The sequence below is a fragment of the Anser anser genome (assembly GCF_964211835.1).
Source record: "Anser anser genome assembly, chromosome: 14".
In the NCBI taxonomy this organism is placed as follows: domain Eukaryota; kingdom Metazoa; phylum Chordata; class Aves; order Anseriformes; family Anatidae; genus Anser; species Anser anser.
The window spans coordinates 15,170,661-15,193,257 of NC_139735.1; the positions used below are offsets into that span (position 1 = coordinate 15,170,661).

The 22,597-nt window shown below is 37.2% G+C and overlaps 1 protein-coding gene and 1 long non-coding RNA gene across 10 annotated transcripts in view; one reads left to right on the top strand and one right to left on the bottom strand.

The window, feature by feature from the left end:
• SLIT3 (slit guidance ligand 3) overlaps window positions 1-22,597 on the top strand; it is a 512,478-nt gene that overhangs the window by 10,563 nt on the left and 479,318 nt on the right. For 6 of the 9 annotated variants that reach the window (XM_083798318.1, XM_083798310.1, XM_083798313.1 and 3 more), the window contains exons 3-4: window positions 16,622-16,693; window positions 19,718-19,789. The exons of 1 other annotated variant lie outside the window; for it this stretch is intronic. In XM_083798318.1, coding sequence (XP_083654444.1) covers window positions 16,622-16,693; window positions 19,718-19,789 — 144 coding nt within the window. Of the gene's footprint in view, window positions 1-2,953; window positions 2,977-16,621; window positions 16,694-18,720; window positions 18,858-19,717; window positions 19,790-22,597 lie in introns of those variants that run through there. 2 more of the 9 variants (XM_083798311.1, XM_083798317.1) reach the window with 2 other exon arrangements.
• Window positions 7,035-15,391, bottom strand: LOC310881253. The gene is made up of 2 exons (XR_014572276.1): window positions 8,352-15,391; window positions 7,035-8,034 (listed from the first exon to the last, which is right to left on the bottom strand). It is a non-coding gene; the product is annotated as an uncharacterized lncRNA (long non-coding RNA).

A 22,597-nucleotide genomic window follows, 5' to 3' on the forward strand; every position in this document is an offset into this window, starting at 1 on the left:
CTGTATAAAATAAACGGATTACTAGATTGCAAGGCATTACTGCCATATGTTTCTATAGGGACACTAATAAATAACCTTAACAGTTACAAAAGATGCGAATGGCGATCTTGTGAGCCTTACTGACTTTTGCAAGTCATAGTAAAAATAAATGCTTTAAGGCAGTTGAACCGAAGTGCCCTACTCTATTAATGTTTTCACTGAAATCTTTCTTTGGGTATGCACTGGAGAATGATGAGCACTTTCGGTATTTTAACAGCTTTTAAACTTGGAGAAGTAAAAAGTTTTGTTTGGCAAAATGGCTATTAGCAGTAGATAGAGTAGCTAGTTTTGCATAGTATGTAATATCAGCCTAATGCAAAAACTTGGAAAGGTCTTTTCCACAACAACTTTCCCTAAAGTAGAATAGATTCTAATTCCCACTTTCAGTTTTTCTTCAGAGATTCCAAAAAGGTTATTTGAAAGTGGAAGAAATTACCCTGGAATTTAGTGGTTGAGTTCCTTGGAACATGCAGTGCTTTTAAAGATGGATGACCAAAAACCTCCAACTGTTACACAGAGGTGTCTGTAATAACATAATTTCACTTTACATTAGTATTTTTTCTCTTACAGTAAGGGAATAGTAGAGAGCACAGGATACTTTTCTGCCAAAGATTTCATTGCCCAATCTGTTTATAGATAATATAGAGTATAATCTGCAACAGAAATCTCACGTAGCAGATGTAGTCACATGACAACAAGCCCATTAAAATTATCGCTGCTTATGTGTTGGTCATCCACTAAAGTTTAATACAGTTGTGTTGTTCAAGGATCACTTAAATCACTTTTTGGCAAGGAAAAGGTGCATCCTGAAAGCAGTTCAAATGTATTGTTTTTTCCTGTTAGTCATGAGAGATGCTTTGTGTGGACTTCAATAGAGTTTTCATTTAGGGATTTTTCCCCTCAAATTTATTTTGTCTGTATAGTGGTATTGTTTTGATTGGAACAGGCATTATATTAAAGGTGTTTTGAAATGCTGATTTCAGAAAATGCTGGATGAAATGTGTTGGCTTGGTGATGGTGTGGTAGTGGTTACAACATCACTTAGTGAAGTGAGAACTGGGTTACAGGCTTCTCTGAAATAGCTGTAAAGTGATGAGAAGAGGCTAGCAGTCTCCTCCTCTTGAAGTGGTAGAGCTGGTTAGAGATGGTCTTTTAATAATATAGCTGAGGAGGAAAAAACTCATTGGAAGGAAATAGTACAGGGAATTAATTGTGCATTTCTGAAATGCCTAACTGCAGTAGGGTGGTAAGCTGGAGACAAGAATACAGTGGTGACACAAGTCCCAGAAGTCAAGCTCTTGAGCAAAGGAAGTTTGTTTTCCAGAAATGGCAGTGGATATTGTGAAGTAAGGCTATAGGGCAGGGGCTGGTACTTGAGGCTGAGAAACACATCTGGATATAAGTTTCTCAGATAAGAATGTGAAAGTATGAGAAACAGGCCTGCAATCCTTTGGAGTAGTGATTCGTAATAGCTAACGTATGAAAAGGCAGCAAAAGATGAGGAGTAATCGTGTGTATTTTTCCTGGGAAGTTCTCTAGTTTAATTGCTCATGAAGACTGTTAGAAGTTGGAAATGAATTATTCCCAGTTGATGTTAACTTCATTTTATAAAATAATTGTTTTCCAAGGTTGTTCTTTCATTGTTCTTAAGTATGTAAGAGGCTTAGTGCAAAATGGTTTTCATAATCATGAGTAGTTCAGCAAGTCAAAATGTCAAATACATGTGCTTGGTCTTTTTCAGAAACAAATGAATTTTGTGTCCATTTAGCAAACACGGTAAAATCTATTTCACTTCACTCCAGAAAATATAGTTGGATGAGGATGGGGGATAGGGAAAGGGGGAATATACTTGAAAATGAAGAAAATTGTTTGTGGTTGTAACATCTGAATGCTAACTCTGTGAAGTGCATGCACAACGTTCTTCAAAATTGCATTTTATTTACTAAAACTGTTCTACATCTTCTACTGCTACTCCTTGGCTTAATCTTCTCCTTAATGGCTACAGGAGATGTGTATATTTGGCATGGTACTTCTTAGAAGGGGTAGAGTTGGTGAAACAGGATGTTTCTTAATTTAAAAAGAAAGGAAAAAAATCCAACCTCTTTTACATTTCCATGAAAAGATCTCCTAAGAAGAGTTTCTGATCTGTGCATATCTGAAAGTGAACACGGAGTTGAAGTCAGTTCTGTTTTCTTTTCAGACTTGACTAAAATCAGTGATGTTTGTTGGTAGAACTTTTTTCTCAGGCCATCAAATGTTACAGTAGCCATCATAATAGACGCAGGTGTGAAATATCTGAAGTCCTAAACGTCTAACTATTGGTGAAGAGCAACTAAACAGATGATCAGTTTCTTTACTGAGTTATATTCAGTAATATACAATGTAGTTAAATGAAATACATACTTGTATACAAACATGAGGTATTGCATCTGAAATAAATTAATGTGAGCTTTCCTGAAATATACATGCAATGTTTTTGTTTTTTTTTTTTCCCCCAAATGAGCATGCAATGCTTGACAGTATATAGATTTTTGAAAATAAAATGAAAGGCCAAGAGCATAGAAGAGTCAGGGAGAAGAACAATCTTGTGAAGAATAATAACCTTTGTCAATCCTGGTTTCTCGCTTAGCTTTCCATTCTTGAAGCCCCTTAATTAACATTAAAGTAGCATTAAACGCACTGGAGAAATTCTTAAAAATTTGGAAAAGTATTCAAGTTTGCCGTAAGTTGTAGTGAAGATTTTGATGCTAAAGCATGTTTATTCTTGCAACATTTTTCTGAAGTTCACTTATCACAGGTTGTATTTTACATTGTCTAATAAAATATCCCTGTTTTGAGATGATAATGTGAATTAATTTGTGTCTCAGAGAGAGAGATACCTCTGAAGCCCAAATGGGATGAAGATTGAAGTGCAAGCACTTATCTATTTATGTTCTGGTAAGACCATTTGGGCCATGCTTTTATTTAATTATCAAATGGGCAAAGTTTGACATTCTCTGGCTTCTAGCTGTGTAACTGTTTAGTCTTTGCAATAGCAAAGGACTGATGTAACAACCTTTGATATCCAACCAGCTGGTATGTGTTGGTTATGAAAGATGAGACAGTTACAGGAGTTAAATAGGAATGGTTAGTTAAATGAATTCAAGAACTGAAAAGAAATAACATGAAAAAATGTTTTTGTGTCTGTGACTGTTAACCTTAATTGTGTGGTGTTTTTTCTTTAGGTGAATGAAAATAATACTTGAGCTAAAATGACACAGTACTTTTGCTTTTTATAATGTGTGCACATCCTGTTTTCTGCATATTAAATCATGTTTCTGTACCAACTGTTTTGAAGTATTTTCCATATTTTATTTTGTGCGTTACGTTTAAAGCTTTCTGCCAAACCCCATCTCACCCCAATGGTAAATCAACAAACCAGTGTTTTACTCCCTTCTGTGTAGAAAAGATAGACTCTTAAAATCATAAGGGTTTGAAGGCACTTCAGGAGATCTCCTAGTCCAGCCTCCACTCAAAGCCAGGTCTCCATGAAATTCAGACTAGGCTTCTCAGGGCTTTGCCCAGCTGAGTCTTAAAAACCACAGGCCTTAGTGCAACTCATTCCCCAGCTTAACTGTCCTTATAGTAACAGATTTTTATTTTTTATATAAACAGGTGGAATTTCCCTTGTTTCAATCTATGATCATTGTGTCTTCCTCATCCTGTACCTTCATAAAGACCCTTGCTCCATCTTCTTTCTGAGAAACCTCTCCTGAGTTATTGGAAGACTGGTATTCAGTCGCCCCAAAGCCTGCCCTTCTTCAAGATAAGCAAGTTAAGCTTCCTTAGACTCATCGTGCGTAGTCAAGTCTTGATCATTTCAGTGGTCTTCTGTTGGGCTTGGTGAAGTTTATTAGCATCTTTCTTGGACTGAGGGGCTCCAAAATGGACACAGTATTCCAGATGCACTTAAGACAGACAATATCCACTGTTTTTCCTCAATGCTTCAGCACAGAAAGCAGTCAGGTTGTTCAAATCTGATTTAACCTTGGTAAATCTGTTGGCTATTTTCAGTCACCTTCCCTGTACCCAGAAATTGCTTTCAATAGTATTTGCTGTATTATTTTTTCAGGGACCAAAGAGAGGCTGATGCTGACCATCCTGTACTTCACCATATTGTTCTTTTTTGCCCTTTTTGAAGACAAATTGAGTATTTGCCTGTATTAAAGATGCCACTGCAAGGTGGCACTTTGAGACAAATCTCTCTGCACACCGAGATAGATTCTGTCTGTTTCTATCTGTTCCCACTGGTCAAGATTTCTGAGGAGAGGCTGAACTCAATCCTCTGCCATGACTGGTTATTCCACTCCTTCTTGAAAATTGTGTTTCATCACTAAGACTTGAGAGTCTGTGTCCATGAAGACTGTCCTGTACCATCTCATTTGCAATGGAGCTCGGTTGTGAAATGTGTTAAGCCAAGGTTGGCTTCTGATACACCTGCTCATTTTTCCCCAGTAGCTGGATGGAGTGTTGTGCTGTTATTCCAGGCTGTTTTGCACAGCATGTCCCCTGCAAGTCCCTTGAATTTTGAAAAATTGATTTCTGCTTTTCTGAATGCCAGTGCCTATGCACTTCCACTTATCTTCCTCACACACCTCAGTGTTTTGAACATCATTTTCTGTGGTCACTCAAGCCAGAGATGCTACAGATTTATCACACCCCCAAACACCTCATCGTTTGTGAGTGGTAGATCAGGAAAGTTTCACCCCTGGTTGGCCCATCTAGCATCCATGTTGAGAAATTGTCTGACACTATCAAGAAAACATCCTGACTTGTTTGCCTACCCTGTGCTGCCTTTCCAGCACGTCACAGAGATTCAAGTCCCTTATAAGAACCAAGGTGTGAGACCTGGAGGCTCCCTGTCATTGCTTAAAGAGCGTTCTCTTATTCACCCTATGTGGGTGGTTGGTAATGAAGTTCCACCATGATGTCTCTCTCACTGACCTCTCCCCTGATCCAGGCTGGCACATCTCAGTGAGCTTCTCAACAAGTCTATAGAGCACCTCCGGACATTTGAGCTGATCCTTCTCACAAAGAGGAACCTCTCCTTCTGCTCTTGCTAGCTTCTCTTTGAGAACCCTTTATGATCAAACACAGGTGTGATGGCATTAGCTATCCTACCACATGCTGGTTATTCTGATGATGTATATCTGCATCTGTGACAAAAACTTTAGCTCTTCCTGCTTGTTTCACAAGGTTTGTATTTGTGTACTGCTGCTTGAGGTTGGGCCAGTTTTAACCTGTTTCATCCTTCCTGCAGACTGTCTTGTACAGATGATGTGACCATGTGAGGTCTGGACTGGAAAGAGTAACTACAGAACTTTGGGGGCAAAGGCGAAGGACATGGGAGTATAAAACTTAGAACATGATTCTGCCAGCATAATATTTCCTTTTTATATAATAAAATCTGCAAGCTATTATAATCAGTCAGGAGTTCCTGCAGTGTGGAACAAACATGTATTTTCTTGAAGAAACTACTGAACTTAGTCCATTGTGGTGGTTTATGCAGGTCTCAGTTATGACTTTAAATAGTAATCTATTCAATGGGGAATTTAGCCACTGCAGGAGTTTCAAAAAGGAATTACTCCTGAGTGTTTTTTAGCACCTATAGTTTGCCAAGTCCATTTGTTTATTTTTATAAAGACGAGGACAGAAGTGTGTTGCCTGCAAGCAGTTCCAGATCATTTGGACTCTTAATGTGGGCTTTTAACCAAGCACTACTGTAAAGAGCTTGATAATGGATAGTTTATGCCCAAGATCAGAGCACTTAACCTCTAAGATCAGTTTTCTCATTGCTTCAGACAGAAAGAAAACACTGTTTGAGTCATACCTGAGAGCCTTCTCTAATCTGAAGGAATCATCTATTTTTTTTGAATTAAAAGCTGTATTGTGTAGGTGTGTTAAAGTAGGGTGAGCTGCAGCAGAATTTGTACTTCCCAGTTGTTGTGTAGCTACTCAATTAACATTTAAAACTTTGTGGAGACTGAAACTATTCAATATCATACCTGTGGTACTCCCCAACAAGAGCAATAAATTTATTAAATGTTGGATTGTAAAATTACTGTTATCTTGACTTTACAAGACTATCAAAGTGACTGGACCTCACTACTGCTGTGTTAATGCACTCTGCATGATACTCATGTTACTGAAGCTATGTGGAATGTTTCTGAATCCTTTCAGGAACTGGTGGTTCTGGCAGGACTTGTTTTTTCTCTGCTAATGTTCATCCACGTATTACCTGCTCTTACTGTGGAGCAGAGAAGAGGGTCTCTATTCTCCTATCCTATTACTTTCTTTGTGGTTTCAGACTGCTGTAAGATCTCCCCATAACCCTTTATTGAAGTTTAACAAGTGCAGTTCCCTCAGCATGTGTTCATATGCCATTATACTACTGCCTCCTGATCATTGCAATGGCCCTTTGCTTTACTCTCTCCAATGTGTTAATGTCTTTCTTGTGCTGGAGAGCCTGCAACTGGATACAGTATGGCAGATTAACTTCCATAAGTCCTGAATACAAGAGGTTAGTCAACTATTTCACCCTGCTGGCTATGATCTTACTATGACAGTCTGGTGTAGGGTGGTCTTCATTGCTGCAAGGGCACACTGCATACTCTTGTGTGGCCCACTGGGACTTTGAGATGCTTTTTTTTTTTTGCAAAGCAGTTCCCTGGTCAGTCAGTGACTAGCTTCTAAGTGTTGCAGGGACTTGTTTCCTCCTATGTACGTGACTTTTTTCCCCCCTTATGAACTTCATGAGGTTTCTGTCAGCCAAACTTTCTGACCTTTTTATGGTACACCTGAATTGAAGGCCTGTCTTTCAGTGCCCTGACTGCTCCCTGTTATTTGATGCTGTCTGTGAACTTGTCTGTACTCTGTTCCACATAATGTCTTTATTAAAGATTACTAAACAACATTGGCCCTACTATTGATTTCAAAGGGACACTACTAGGAACCAGCTGTTAAAAGCCTTTTACACCCAATGGTCTAGCCGATTTACATGCAGTTTATTATTCATTTATCTGATCAGTTTGGATCTAAAGAGAGTATGGGAGAGAGTGTCACTGAAATCAAGGTAAAAACATCTTCTGTTCAATCCTAGTCTGTGGAGCTAGTCATCTCATCACATAAGGCAATTGGGCATGCTTTAGATGGCTCTGAGAATCTGTGCTGGATCTTGCCCATGACCTTGTTCCTCATGTCTTTGAGTAAGAAAAATATGAAGGAAAGAGTTGGTGACATAAAATGGAGCTCTTATGCTTCTTGAATTTGTACAGTGGAAACAGCTAGCAAGAGAGCTAGCTATCTCTAGCTGTTTCAACTGTGCAGGATATTTCTTAAGTAAAATGAAAATAAGTATGTGCATCATGCTTAGTCTACAATTAGTTTAGAAGTGTAGAACGCCTTTAAACTTAATTGTAAAGGGAAATATTTAGAGAATATATCAGTCTTCCCAGAAGTCAGTCAAGAAATATTTTTCTCATGCACATTTAAGAAGTCAACTGTTTTTGTTTTAGGAAGAAAAAATAGCTTAAGTCTATTTATATAGAGGTGGAGCATATTATCTTCTCTTTAGTAATAACAAGAAAAGATAGCAGCTGAATAGGATTTTGAAGTTTTTTGTCTTTCTCTTCACAAGCGAAGTTCATACTTGCCCAAGTGTTTTGGGAACTAATGGATTTTGTAGATTTCATAAAATCTGGTCCTAGGTCTTTATTTCCTGCATTGCATAAGTTGAGATGGAAATATGTTAAATCTGAAGATATGCAGATTTTGCTGCCAGAGGGCTTCAGGGTAATGTTATAATTGAGTAGTTCATCATAGTAACTTTGAAGTTCTTGGACTGAAGGCACAAGAAAATTGCCAAGTGCTTTCCAGAGGGAATTGTAGTCATTTAAGGTTAAGAGGCTAGTGGCAGTCCGTATCCATTAAAGACAAATTAACTCCATAGCAGGAATTCTGGAAAACAGTTAAAAATAACAAAACAGATATCGGGTGTGTAAAGACTGCAAAGGATAGCCAGAAACACACATAGCAGAAATGGATACATCCGTACATGGGAAAGGATTTTTCTCTTGTTATTGAGTACGGTGTTAGTGTGTTCCCAAATTAAGAACAAAAGTATTCATACAGAGAGAAGGGCTTTACTGAAGAGCCTTTTGCCTCCAACCCCACAGGTAGCTTTGATTTAAAAAAAAAATTAAAAAAAATCAAGAACTCCTCCTGGTTTTCTGCTTCTAGAGTGCAGCAGGCATCCAAGTGAATGGTTAACTTACCTGTGAAAATGCAAGTTCCCTCTGGTTCAGGTGGTGTGTGTTTGTGTTCACAGTTACCTTGCCAAGTAAATGGGAGTTGGGAAAACAAATCAAACAGGAAAATTTTCAAGGGATGACTCAGCTGTCATTCTAGCAGGTGTTTTGGATTGACCAAGTCCTTCAGCAATGTAATGGCAAAACAATCAAGGGCTTGTTTCCCTAGATTGTGTGATGCTTGAGTTATTTGGAAGTATTGGGCTAATGTAAGATATCAGTAACTCTTGAGATTCAGGAATCTGGATTGAATTGTTATCACTAGAATTTTACCTTCCACATTTTGAATATGTTACTGCCAAGTTGACTTATCATTTGAAGTGTATCCCTTGGACTCCATGACAAATGAAAAAAAAAAAGAATAATAAGGAATATGGGCTATACCCTTAATAGTGTCACTCTTAAATTCAGAGATAAATTATTTTTCTTCTGTTCATGAACTTTTGGAACTTCCGTGAATTATGTTCTAGTTGAAATTTGTTTTGATGTGAGTTCTAGATGGTGTGTTAACTCCTTTCCTTTCTGGTTCTTAGGAAAATTCATTTTTTGCTTTTTGGATCACATGGGGCATTGGTTTAATGAAATTTCTTTTGAGAGTATTGGGTTTCCTGGTTATTTGTTTATTACAAATGTGACACAAGTATCTATATATTTGAGCTGATATGTGGAAGCCACATTGAATACTTTTCAGGAACAGAACTAGATTTTGGATTAGAGGTTCTATGACTAGAAATTACTTACCTATATTTGAAGAAGCTGGATAGCAATGAATCCTAGCGCTGTGTAACTTGGTTAAGAGCGGTCTTTTGAAGTGTGTGGCAATTTTTCTTAAATGCAGTATGCAGTATCTCTACTGCTTTTATTGAATTCTTGATTAATATAAACAGGAAAACATCTGAGGGCTTGAATGAAGTTGCAGCTCTTGCTCTAGCTTCCCTTCTCTTTGGATAGCAAGTTATTTTCACTTTGTTATATATTTTTATTTTATGCCAAGTCTTCCCAGGTTAAAGGCAAATGGATTAATAAATATTTAAAAAAAAAAAAAAAAACCATCTAGGACTTGTAGTATTTAACAGTAAGATGCAAAATCAGGTATTGACATGAAGTTATCTGATATCAGAGATGATCTTCAGTTTTGTTATTAAGAATGTCACTGTGTTTGCCCATCTGGTACCTCAGAGTTTTCTGAAAGAGAGGATAACTCTGTTTTGCTGGTAACTTTATGGACAATGAATAGCTTTCATCAAATGAAATAATTGGGTTTCTTCTGGAACGAGAATTAAATTTAAGCAACTTCTTTTCTGACCAAGAGTGAACAGGATTAGGCCTGGCAATTGGTTGTTTTCCAGATCAGAAGAAACAGTACCTTAGAAAAATTCTTTCAGTAGAAGCTAGTCTTAAAGCAAATGCTCCACTTGCAGCAAGACCATCAGGTCAGGAGGCTTTCATGTACCTGTTGTGGTAGTTCTACTCCGTTGGGTCAGCCGAGTTCCACCGTGGCAGCTCTCTAACTCCCTCTTCTCAAAGGGAAAATGGGGGAATGGGGGCTGTGGTCAGTCTATAATACTTCATCTCTGCCTCTTCTTCTCGGTCACTCTCTTTCCCTGTGCTGTGGGGTCCCTCACATGGGATGCCATTCTTCCTGAACTGATCCGGCGTGGGCTTCCCACAGGCAGAAGCTCTTCAAGAACTGCTCCAGATATGGGTCTGTACCTCAGGGTCCATCCCTCAGGAGCAAACTGCTTCAACCTGGGTCCTCCACGGACAGCAGCTCCTGCCAGGTCACCTGCTCCTGCATGGTCTCCTCTCCATGGGCTGCAGGTCCGGCCTGGAATCTGCTCCGGCGGGGGTCCTCCACAGGCCGCAGCCTCTGTCAGTGCAGGTCCACCTGCTCCACCGTGGTACTCCATGGGCTGCAGGGGAATAGCCTGCTTCACCATGGTCCTCACCACAGGCCACAGGGGACTTCTGCTCCAGTGCCTGGAGCACCTCTCCCCCTCCTTTTTCACTGATCTTGGCACCTGCAAGGCTGTTTCTTACCCCTCTCTCTCCCAGCTGCTGTGTAGCAAAGTTTTTTTTTCCCTGTCTTAAATATGCTGTCACAGAAGTGCAAACAATATCACTTATTGGCCCAGCTCTGGTCAGGAGCGGGGCTGTTATTTAACATGGGGCAGATTCTGGATTCTTCTTGTAGAAGCCACCCCTGTGGCCCCACCGCTACCAGAAGCTTACCACACTTGTATGAACTTGTATGGTGCCCATAGCTGTAGCTCACAGGCTTAATAAAAACAACAACAACAACAACAATAATAATAAATGGTTAGGAGTTGCACTGAGAACAAACCATTTCTTACCATTTAATAAGACTTGATTTTGGCACTGGGATCTCTGTTTTTTATTCTGTGTACCTAGAAGGCATAGGTCAGCAACCAGAACTAGCTTCAAAATCAGCAACTTAATTTAAAAAAAAAAATATATATATATATATATACACTACATAAACATAGTCTAGGAAGGGTTGAGAAGGAATAAAGTTGGGGATTCACCTGGCTACATTCAAGATATACAACTATGATGAGAGATGAAATTTTGGATTACTTCAGAGACTAAAATCAAGAAGCAAATCGACAGTTGAGTAATAGGAACTTGCTAAAATATGGAAGTGTTTATTGAAGTTTTGCATCCTTGTGTATATAAGGATTTTTTATTTATTTGTAAATATTAAATAAGTGATTTGAATTTAAAATTGTTGCAAGACTTCAGCATCTGATTGCCTTTGGTTTTTGGCTTTTTTATAAGAATTCCGATGTTTATGTTGCTGATGTCAAACTCGATTCTGACCTTGCATATTAAAGTATTATAAGCTCAGACGTGTCTAAGATGAGTGTGTATATTTGCTAAGGTATGTGAGTCCAGAAGACCGAAGTGCACAGCACTTAGGACAATGTATGTGTTAGGACAACTTAGGACAACCGGAGTTAGTCCCAAAGTCATAAACTTCATGAAGTCCAAGGACAAGGGTAGGCGTTGGGAGGACAAATGTCTAGGCATTTTGGAAGTGTTGGGTGGCTCGGAAGAATAATTGTCAACTGAAATTGAAGTGATGTAACAAGAAGAAGTCTATCTAGCACTTCTAGTGCTGTTGGAAGCCACATAATGGCACGCTCCAGAGAGTTTTGGAGACTTACAAACATTTAAATGTCTGGCTAAGTTCATCAGATTGTGTTGAGAGAAGAATGAAACATGAAGCAATTCAGAGGAATTCCTGCTATGAAGAAGGATTTTCTCCAGTTGCTCCAAACATCCCTGTTTGTAATAAGTGTGTACATTGTGTAACTTAGTCTTCATCATCTACAAAATATGTATTGAATTAAATTGTTATTAGAACATAGCAGGACATGTTTATGAGTAAGGCTCCCTTTAATAGTTCGGTCTGAACTCACTTTCAGTAAGTGAAGTCTTGTACAATTCTAGTCCAATTCATATTTCTACTCCCACTGAAGTAATTGCTTCCATATCTGTTTTCTTAAAGCTGCCACTACACCTGCATTGTCTTTAACATACTTTATGCTAAAAAGAAAAATAGTTTGACAACAGAGACTTAATATCAGAAGCTCCAGGCTCTTTTCATTTTAATGGGTGCCGTCAACTGATCTGATGCCAGACCAGAAGAGATCTATCTTCCATAATGGTGTTTTCTTAGATTTGTTTGGAACAATATTATATGAATGTGAAATGACAAAGAGTTGCAGCTGGGCTGGTATATGCATGGGGCAAGATCGAGATTTTGAGTAAGATCTAAGATCCACTTGGCCCCACAGAACATGCAAAATTCAGGAATTTTGCATAATAAGCATTTAATTTAGAATGAATGTATTTGCAGATAGGTACTTGTTTAAGCTAAATATAAATCAAATTCACCTCTGCATTATAATTTTTTCCATGTCTTTGATCCAAACAATTTATTTTCAAAGCTGGTTTTGTGTTTGCTTCCAACAGTTCCTATGAACCATGATGTATTTGAAAGTCAACCAAGATTAGATGTTAAGGTTTAGCTTTTTGTAGTTGAAACCCACTAGTGGTCTCATAATCAGCTGGCAAACTTTTATAAAGGAAATATAAAATATTAAGTTGCCCACAAATACCAGCTGTAAACCACTGAAGTCTGCAATAGTTCAATAACTTCACAGTAACAAAGTTTAATTGACTAATAGGGTAACTTGTGGCAATGGGCTTTTTTTTTTTTTTTTTTTTTTTTTTGCAGCAGTGCTAGACCTACTCCGAACAGGAGGAGGAAGTGTTACATAGTAGTACATCAGGGTTTTAGTCTTTTTTCCCTCAAATGGCAGACAAGCCTCGAGGGAGAGCTTGCTGGAACAGGTAAATGCTCAGATGGCAAATACTGCTTTTTAAAGCAGAGGAGGCAGGTATCAATAAAATCCAAATTGGCTTAAGGAAAGTGAACTTCATGAAGAAGCATTCTGTTAAAATTAGAAAATTGTCCAAGTAACTTTCCTTACAGAAATGGGTACTTTATCTTAGCTGCTGATGTTCAGAAGGCTTTAATAGAATGGTTGATTTTATGTGTACGGTGTAGGCTGTGTCAGTCTGCAGGAGTGGAGTGAACAGCAATCTCAATATGTATATTGATCAAAGAATGTTTAAAAAAGTCTTTCTCAGCATAGAGGGGTGCAGAACTCACCGGGAGGAGCGTGCTGAGTAGCAGGAGTGCTCTCGGGGCTGAAAAAAGAGAGGGATGGAGCTCTTGTGGGGTATCGGGCTCAGACTTGAAGGGGAAAAAAGTGCTTTGTATGTGTGACAGGAATGATGCTCTGCGTACAGGTGTTCAGGCTGAGTAAATGTGCTATGCTGAGATTTAAGGCTTACCAAAATAGGCAAAAAGATGGGTCACTGACCCTATTGATGTGTGTACCTCTGAGCTGCCAATTGGAGAATTCTGAGCAGCTGCATGCTGTGTTTTGGTAGAATGTTTCTGAGACACAAGCAAGGGAAAACTTTTGAGGGAATGGCATAAAAAGCAGAGGGGAAACAACACACAAATAAACCACGAAGCTATTTATGTGTTGCTTACTCCAGAGTTAATTCCTCCCAGTGATTTTTGCTGTCAGGTCACCCTGGCACACCGGTGAGTAGTTAATGATGCACCAGGGTAGAGGAATTGAACTGAGAGCCCAGAGGAAATCAAGCTGGAAAATCTGAAAAATGTAGGCAGTGACTGAAAGGTATTACCTGTGAAAAGAGTGATTCAGTGGTTCTTACATACAGTGAAAGTGTCCTGTAGTTGTTTTGTGTTTGTTTGTTTTTTTTTCCCCATAACAGATATTTTCTTAAATATGATTGACCTAGGTCTGTCAAAGATAGTGTTTCTTTTATTTTTTTCTTGTAGTTAAAATACAGGGATTCTCCCCACACCCACACTGGTTTGCATCTGAGATTTAGGGAACACATGAGGAAAACAGTTATGTACGTTTGCAAATATGAGGCATTATTTTCTTTGACAAATGAGTACAATTACCTCTGCTCATCTAAATATTTAAGTTTTGATAAATGAAGGATAGTGTTCATATTAGAAGAAACTTTATTTTCATGGTTAGAAGGAGTTGGGAAACATGGTAGGTATGCTAAGAAATCAGTTCCGTTTCTTCTCTGAATGTTGAAAATGTACCTTTCAATGAGCTTAAACTTCCAAATTTGTAACTGCCTTTTCTTTGAGATTCACAGTAGAAAAAAATGGCATGTTACCATGACAATTACCTTTCATTTAATGCCTTAGAGGAATATGCTTAATGTCAGCAGAAAAAAAAAATCTGATTCAAGGTATATAATTTTAATTTTTTATCTTGAGCACTCACATATTTCTTATTAGTATTGCATCTATCCTGCTAGTAGGGTCTGATGTGAGGTGAAAGAGGACTGGCTTAGGTAGCAGCCATGTTGGAGGGCTTGTATGGAATTGTATGTGTGCTGGAAAATTACTGGAAGTTGTGCCAGGTAGGAGGCAGGAAATTTTTTTTTTTTTTCTCCCTGTAGGAGGGTATATGAAAGATTGCAAATCATTTAGCTCTCCTTAACACTTTGAGAGCTTTCATATTCTGTTTGTAGTATTACTTGTCAGGCACTTAAAAGCCATCCAAGGACAGCCATCTAGGCAGCATCTTTCAGAATACAAAGGTGACAGTTGAGGCATTCCTGGGAGTTCTGAGTTCTGCCCCTTCCTTGGACTCTTTTTTGTACCTACAGAACTATTAACTTGAAACAGTACTTAGGAACATCTACTTATCTTTCAGAAATTAATTCATGGTCAAGGTTTGAGATGATTGCGAAATGTACTTAAAAATAGTACTGTTACCTTCCCTTGTCTTGTTGAATCTTATTAGAAATTGAAAAGAAGTTATATGTAAGAAATTTAAAAATTCGAGAAGAAAAATAATGCACATTAATGCAGGAACTATGGTAAAATTGAATTTCTTAAGACAAGTCTCTACTTCCTGTTGTGAATTTGTGATGTCATTCTCTTTTAGCAAATCAACATCTAGCCTCACGACTAGTTTTTCATCTTAGACTATTTTCATCCAGTGGCACTAGACAAGAAAATTTGTTGGAATGTTATTGTTTACCATCTCATGGTCTTTAGAAAGCTACTTAGTGCTTTATTGGCCTGAGAAGCGTTAACCCAAAGGCTTGCTTTTTTAAATATATTTAGCAGCTTTTTACTAGGCGTATAATGTGACTCAGAAGAAGAAAAAAAATACTCCAGTATTAAAAAAAAAAAAAAAAACTTTTTAAGAGGGATTCTTTTATCTAGAAAAATCTGACAATATATTTGTGGTGTTATGCTGGAGAAGTATACCTGTTTTAGTTGTAAGTTTGCTGAATATCGCTTATTTTCAAATAAGCGTGGTTCAATGTGAGGAAAAAAGGCTAGCTGTTTGTCTGGTGGTTATCACTAGGTTGAGTAAATCAATCTGTACAGGGGAAAAAAAAAGGCAAAACAACTGAAAGTTTTTTTTTTTTGGGGGGGGGGGGGGGGGGACGACGGGGACGGGGACGGGGGGGGAGTAGGTTCCCAGTCAAGGCAAATCCAAGAGTCAAGACAACACAGGACCTCTACAGTGCACCAATATTGTCAGGTGCTATTTTGCAGAAAAAGAAGATCTAACTAGACCTCTGAAATGACAGGAAGACTTTATATTGGGAAACGAGGAGTTAGACTCAGTTCTTATGACTGTCAAAAAAAAACGGCTGCTAGTGTAGTGAGACTTAGCCTTAAGCACAGAACTAATCTTGCAAGAATTGATTTATGAATTCCTTTATCTTCACTTTGATTCAATTTTGACTTAAATAGAATTTGTCACAGAAGCAAACACTATTTTATTTGGATGTCTAGTCTATCAAGATACAAGTTTAAATGTGAAATTCTTTTGTATTTTTGGTGTGCTTACTCCAAAGAAAAGTGGACAGCTCAAGATCTGCTTACAATGGTTTTTCCTGTTGTGGAAAAAATACCGGTTACTTATTAATTTGGAATCTAGAGCATAAATTAGCACAAATTGAAACAGTGCAGGAGGTAATACTTGGCTGACTACATGAGGAAAATGTGTTGTCGCATAGCATGTGTTCTATAAAATTGAAAGTTCAAGTAAAGACAGAAGACACAAATTGGCAAGTTCTGATTAACATAGGAAACAGGTCAGTGTGATTAACACTTTTTCAAACAGTGATAACACTTCACTGGTTATCTTCTGATAACCAGCATTTCCAAAAAAAATGGGGTGAAGAGCTGCCTAAATAGGATGCTGCATTTGGCAGGGAGCTGTTCTAAAACTTGACAAATCTTCCAGTCATTTGGGTGACACCATGCCTCCACTAACCAAAGCTGGTAGTTCTGTGCTCAGGCTCTACAGCAGCTTCTGAAGCAGGCTAGACTCAAGCGGGCTTAGTACAACTCCAGAGCCCAATTTTAATTTTTGGGGCAGAGTACTGCATTTCAGCTGTGTTGTACAGATTGGCTCTTGAATATATTTTAGCCTCTTAAAAGATTGTAGTCTTGAGGAACAAGTAGATGATGAGCAGATCATACACTTATAATGGAAACATGAGTTTGTACAATTTGAACAGCTGATAGATGGTGCACTGATGGAGATAATTTCTCCTAACAGAATTTTGGATGTTGGTTATAGTGCCTGAATGCTGTGTTTGTTTTTTTCCCCCTCCAGTGATCTAGAAAAAAATAATATCACAAGAATCACAAAGATGGACTTCGCAGGGCTGAAGAATCTCCGTGTCTTGTGAGTATAAGAGAAAACTTATCTTTCTTGAAAAGACTATTTTGGGTTGCTAGTACTAAGGATGATCATATGTTAGTAATTTATGTACGTTATTCAGTTAGTGGTATTTTAAACCAGGCAACTGGAGCAGTTTGTGATGTGAAAAAAATTTTAGTTCCATGTTGAAGTCCAAATGCCATTTCAGAGCTGTTTAATTGTGTTCCTTGCTAGTTTTTAATAAGCACTGTGAGATGGACTAAAATTCTTACCACAGTCCACTTATGTATGAATAAATTATATTGGAACACTAGCAAATAGGACTTGCGGATTTTGTCGACTTTAATAGTGCTTTTGCAGGAGATTAAGTATAAAATATTTGATAGCTGTAAAAGTTGTACACGAGGAAACTTACGAATTCTTTTAGTCCAGTATGAAGTAACAAATGCAAAAAATTTAGGTAGTCCTGTCTCTTGTTCTAGAATTATCAGTCAAGAGCTCAACTGTGCTTCTAAATAGGCCTTGAAAATCAAAAGGGGAAAACATCAATCTACATATTGCCCCTTACCTAGTAGTCACTAAATTCTGTGCACTTGTTATCTAGTTCACTGGAAGTATTTTACTAAACTATTGCAAATTCCAAATTGTAGTAATCAAGGCAAAAACCTAATCTTGAGTTGGTCCCAGCACTGTTAGAGACAGGTTGGTTTTATTGTTCTATTGACCCCTTTACTGAAACAGCAACAGAAGATCAAGACACAGATCTGCCTGCATTCCCTGAAAATTTCTCTTTATGTTTCTTGAGATTGCCTTCTGCAGCTAGTATTTTCCTTTAAGTATCTTCTTGTAAAATAAGTCCTTAAAACGGTAATGATGAACTGTTACATTAATTTAGTGAAAATTCAATTAATAAATTAACTGAATCCTGCCAAGGAGAAGACAAGTCATTTCTGCTGCTACCTAAGCACTTTTGAACCAAGAAAACATTTCTAACCTTCTAATCTTCTGGTCTTGCATCTTTTCTAATCTTCTATTGGAAGATTCTTCTTTCCTATAGCATTTCCCTCACCTCTATCAGTGGAGTCATTTAGATTTCTTTGGCTCCAATCCCAGCTGCCAATACCATTTTAGAAGTCTGTATTATAATTCTGTTTACAAGTACTATACTATCATTAATGTCAGTAGTTGGTTTGGTAGTGTTTTTTCTACTGTCTGTAGCGTCAGACATTACCTAATGTCACTGCAGTCACTTACCCCGGATGTCCTTAACAAGAAGCGAACTATGCAACTGCAGTTATTTGAATTTTTTGCTCTGTGCTCATTTCAGATTTATGTAGCATGTTCAACCATTATGAGTGGTGTCTGGTGTTTGCCACACAAGTCATTAGGAATAAAAGCAGAACGTGCCTATTCGAAAATCCGTAATTTATATCGTTTTTGTCTTGTGATATATTAAGACTACGTGAAACCTAAGATATGCCATTTCAGCATTTGCTTACATAAATATTTTTGATCATTGTCAATGTATTTTCCTTTTCCATGTTCCTGTTGTATCTGGAAAGTGTTTGTTTGTTTGTTTTTGTTTGTTTGTTTGTTTTTCTTGCAGTTTGTGCAGCTTAACATCTGGTCTCCATAAGTCCTTCAGATATTTAATCATTTTTCTGAACTTTCTCTATGGTCCCCTAGTAACTCTGGCTATTCTACATTACTCACCCTCTCCTTTTCCCCTTCCTATTTTCCCCCCATGTGTGATGGGGGTGTAGTGGGAGGAGCAGAAATGTGTAACCTGTCCCAGAGCTCCCAAACAGGTGTGGTCTGGTCTTGTCTTCAGACATCACAGTGAGAACTATTTGTATGATGAATGAACTAGAAGCTGGCAGAGTGGTCCAACCGAACAAAGGTTCCCATCTCAAACCGACAACATAAATGCAAAGTACTCCATTGCATACCTTATTTTTTCATACCTTATAACTGCATATTTTTCCCCCTCTTACTTTGAGGAACACAGTTTGTTTGCATGTTTTTTTACTTTTATCTTTTGGTTTTTGTAGTTGTAGATTCTTGCTGTCTGTCCTCACAACTGCAACCCAGTAGAATGACTCTGAGAATCCTCATAGGATTGGATGCAGAGGAGTGGCTGCTGGAGAGGAGTGCTTTTTCACTAGTCATCGCTTAAACCAGACTTATTGTATATTAAGTTATTCATGTGTTTTTAGCTAAAACTACCTAAAATATTCAGAAGGCTAAGAGATTTAGTCTATTCTGTTATCTGAGTGCTCTCACAGAAGCAGAGAATGGGTGTGTGCTGGAAGGCAGCACTGAGAGAGAAAAAAGATGGCTTAAATGGAAATATTGGTGTATCTGCTCCCTTTTACCTATAAAGAGCGCTTCTGCTGTGTGAATGAGTAGTCATTTCCTCCACAGTGTAAATCAAAGAGAAGTCAGTCGCCATTGTTTATTACTTATCCTTGCCTCAGCCTTAGAGGGTGAAGAAAAGCAGAGTCCCACACAGTGGAAGCCTGGGAGCTTTCCCTTACATTATTACACCTGTTGTACAGTGGGACTGTATACAGCTGTCACACGTAGCTGGTATGGCTGTATTTCTGGTGAGGCTGAACTGCTCTGGTTTGTTTACAAGTGGTTTACTCTAAAGCAGGCCTGAAGTCTTGGCAGAACATAAAGACTGGACAAAAAATGTTTACGTTGATTTTTCTGCTATTGACTGTAGGGAGTCAGTCACTTCTCAGTTACGAAAGCCAAGAGTAAGGGACTGAGGATGTAACAATCAGTCCCTAAACCAACATCTTTCTGAGCATTATGGTTACAAAAGTTTTTGAACAAAATGGTTATCAAATCTGGGAGTCAGGAGGCAATTTTTAATCAGCTTGCTGTTTGTGACCAAGAGAGAGTGCTTTTTGGTCTAGAATTTTCATAATCTCTAATTAAATGTTTTACTATTGCATCTGTGAAAACCACTTTTATAACGTGTGAAGTGGGGAAACTTTTATTCTCTTGTCTTAAAATGTACTTGTGTTTCTGGAATTGCAGACACTTGGAAGAAAATCAGATCAGTGTGATAGAACGTGGAGCATTTCAAGATTTAAAACAACTTGAGCGACTGTAAGTATCTCAGTTTAAATACTTAAACAAAAATGCCATGTTTTTCTACCTTGCTTTAAATGATTATTATATTTCATGATTAGAAACGGAACTTGCTTAAAAAAAAAAAAGGCAAAAGCAAAAAAAAAAAAAAAAAAGGGGGGGTACTTACCTGAATTTGAATATGCTCTTAAACACAGTTGGCTTTATACTGAATCATAGCTCATGCTTGAAATAAAATGTGCAACTGCTCACCAAGAAAATAGAACCATCATTGATACTAGAATCTTAACAACACTATTAAAAGAACATTATTTGGGCAACTTTTATAACAGATATATAGATGAAGAAGAAAAGTTTATTTATAATAATTATTATTTGTACAGTTAATTAAAATATAAAAATCATCACTAATGAAAGTTACAATTGTCCTCAAGGTTTAAGAACCAGAGTATTTCTAGAATTGCCTTTGAACTTAATGTTTTTATTATCTTGATTTCATTTCAAGTTGCACAATGCCACTGGTACCAGTAGGTTCCAGGGTATCACGCTAGACTGAGAAAATTAGACTGTTGATTTCTTCTACTTTTGATAGCAATCAAAAGTAAACACTAGTGAATATAAAAGCTCTCTTAATGGAAAATCCAACTCATAGAAAACTACTAGCCTTGTAAGAGTGGAATCATTAATATCAGTAAGTGCAAAAGTAATGCTATATCAAATTGCTACTCTTTGTTGGAGTGTACTGTTCAGCATTGTCATGAAGCTAGGTTAATTTTGCCAGTTTATGGTGAGAGCTGAACAATGTTACTGTAATGCTGAAATACTTTGGGGAATTATTCTTTGTTAGATGTAGGTGACTAGAAAGAAATCACATGCTGGTTTGGAATGCTTTTTTGTTAAAACAGAGAAGCAGATTTGTTTTTATGCTTGATTATCTGCAAGGCATTTATTGTAGAACTTGGCATTTTTTAACTTTTTTTTTTCTAAAGTAGCTTTTAAGAGCGAAGTTCCCATTAACAATTGTGCAAGACAACTTTGGAGTATGGAGCATATGTTGTACTAAACTGTTTCAGATGATCTCAAGATTAGACTTGCATTTAAGTTGTTGATCAACTAGTGTTCTGATCTTTTATAATGGATTTATTCAGGATTTTTTTTTCTTGAATTAAAAAGCCCACTTTATACAAATAAGGGAGCTGAGTTTTAAATTCTGATTATAAGCTACTCATCCAGTTTCTGATACCTATATTCCATTTAGAAAGCACTTTCAGGTCAAGAGTTATGCCATGGGTGATTTATTTCACAATTCTTGGGAACAATAAAACAAAACCCGCGTCATAGTTTTCCCAAATTAAGCATTTCCTGATGCTGTAGAAAACTTTTTTTTTTCAGATTATAGCTCATCTTAGATAAAGATAGATTTAGTTAAACTAAAAAATGTGTTTTGAAAAAAATCTGGGAGACTGACTAGCTATCTGTAACCAGAAATGATGAATACTCAAGACTTCTTTTAATGTGTTGCTTTAATGTGTTGCTTTTCTGTAGAGCCTTCTCTGTTAGCAAATGAGCATAATGTATCTTGTGAAACCAGAAGTTAGGAAATATGATACCTTTAACAGCATCTGCTCAAGTATGTGATGTTTGAAAGTCTCTCTCTTTTTTTTCTTTTTTTCCTGTGCAAACTCTTAACTTGGCCAGTTAAACATACTGCATCTCTGCTTCTCTTTTTGGATTGTCTGTCATTAAAATATTTTCTAAATGAATGTAATATGAAAGGGAGGGCTGGAAACATACAACTTTTTGGTATTTTAGCTTAAATCATTTTTAGGACATAACTATAAATCTGTGTGTTTTTTTTGTTGTTGATTTTTTTGCTATGAGTCAGTAGGCTTTGGAGAATGAACTGTGGAAAGTTTGGCATAACTTATAACAGCTAAATTGCAACATTTTAGGTAACATTAAAACTATTTTATTAAGTATTGTCAAACATTGCAAAACATTAATGAAGAAAGTATGATGGTTGAATAAAAAAACTGGCTTTTTTCCATTTAATTTCTTTCAAATAACAAATAAAAATTGCATATATTGCTTCGATTTTGGAATAACATTCGTTTTTGATCTGTTGAAGTGGATGCAAAAGTAATCACTAACTTTTTTTTTTTTTTTTTAAACAAAGCAGCTGTATTGGGCCAGACTTTAAAAAACAGGAGTAATTTCTCTTTTTGGCAAAATACCATATATATATATATATATATATATATATATATATATATATATGTCTTTTATTCAAAGTAACAGTGGAAGTATATTGTTCTTCCACTCCCACACAGTAATCCTTCAAAGGGCATGGACCATAACCTTAGGTGAATACTATTTTAGCTTACTATAGTCTCGCTTGTGTGGACATCAAAACAAACTCATCAGTATTATCTAAGTGAATTAGAAGAATTTTCATTGTGAAATGTGTTTTTTGGTACTGTCCTGCATAACAGTAAGTAAATTTTGTATAAAATGTCTCTACAGCTGTTTGCTATTGCTCCCAAAAACACCATAATGATGGCTCTCCAGTTACTGGGATTTTACTGTTTACAACTGTTTTTTAAATTATTTTTTATTCTTGTTTCTTTATGGGACATTAATGCTTACAATACCAATGGAGCATCTTAAAGACATTATTTAAATAGAGGTCAAGGTATTGTCAAAAGCTTAATAAAGTCTGTCAATATCAGTTGAAGGAAGCACATAATGCAGGGTATGACAAAAGGCCAGAAAATATGAAGTTGAGAAATGAAGTGATGGGTGGAAGGTGTGCCACTTCATTCTTAG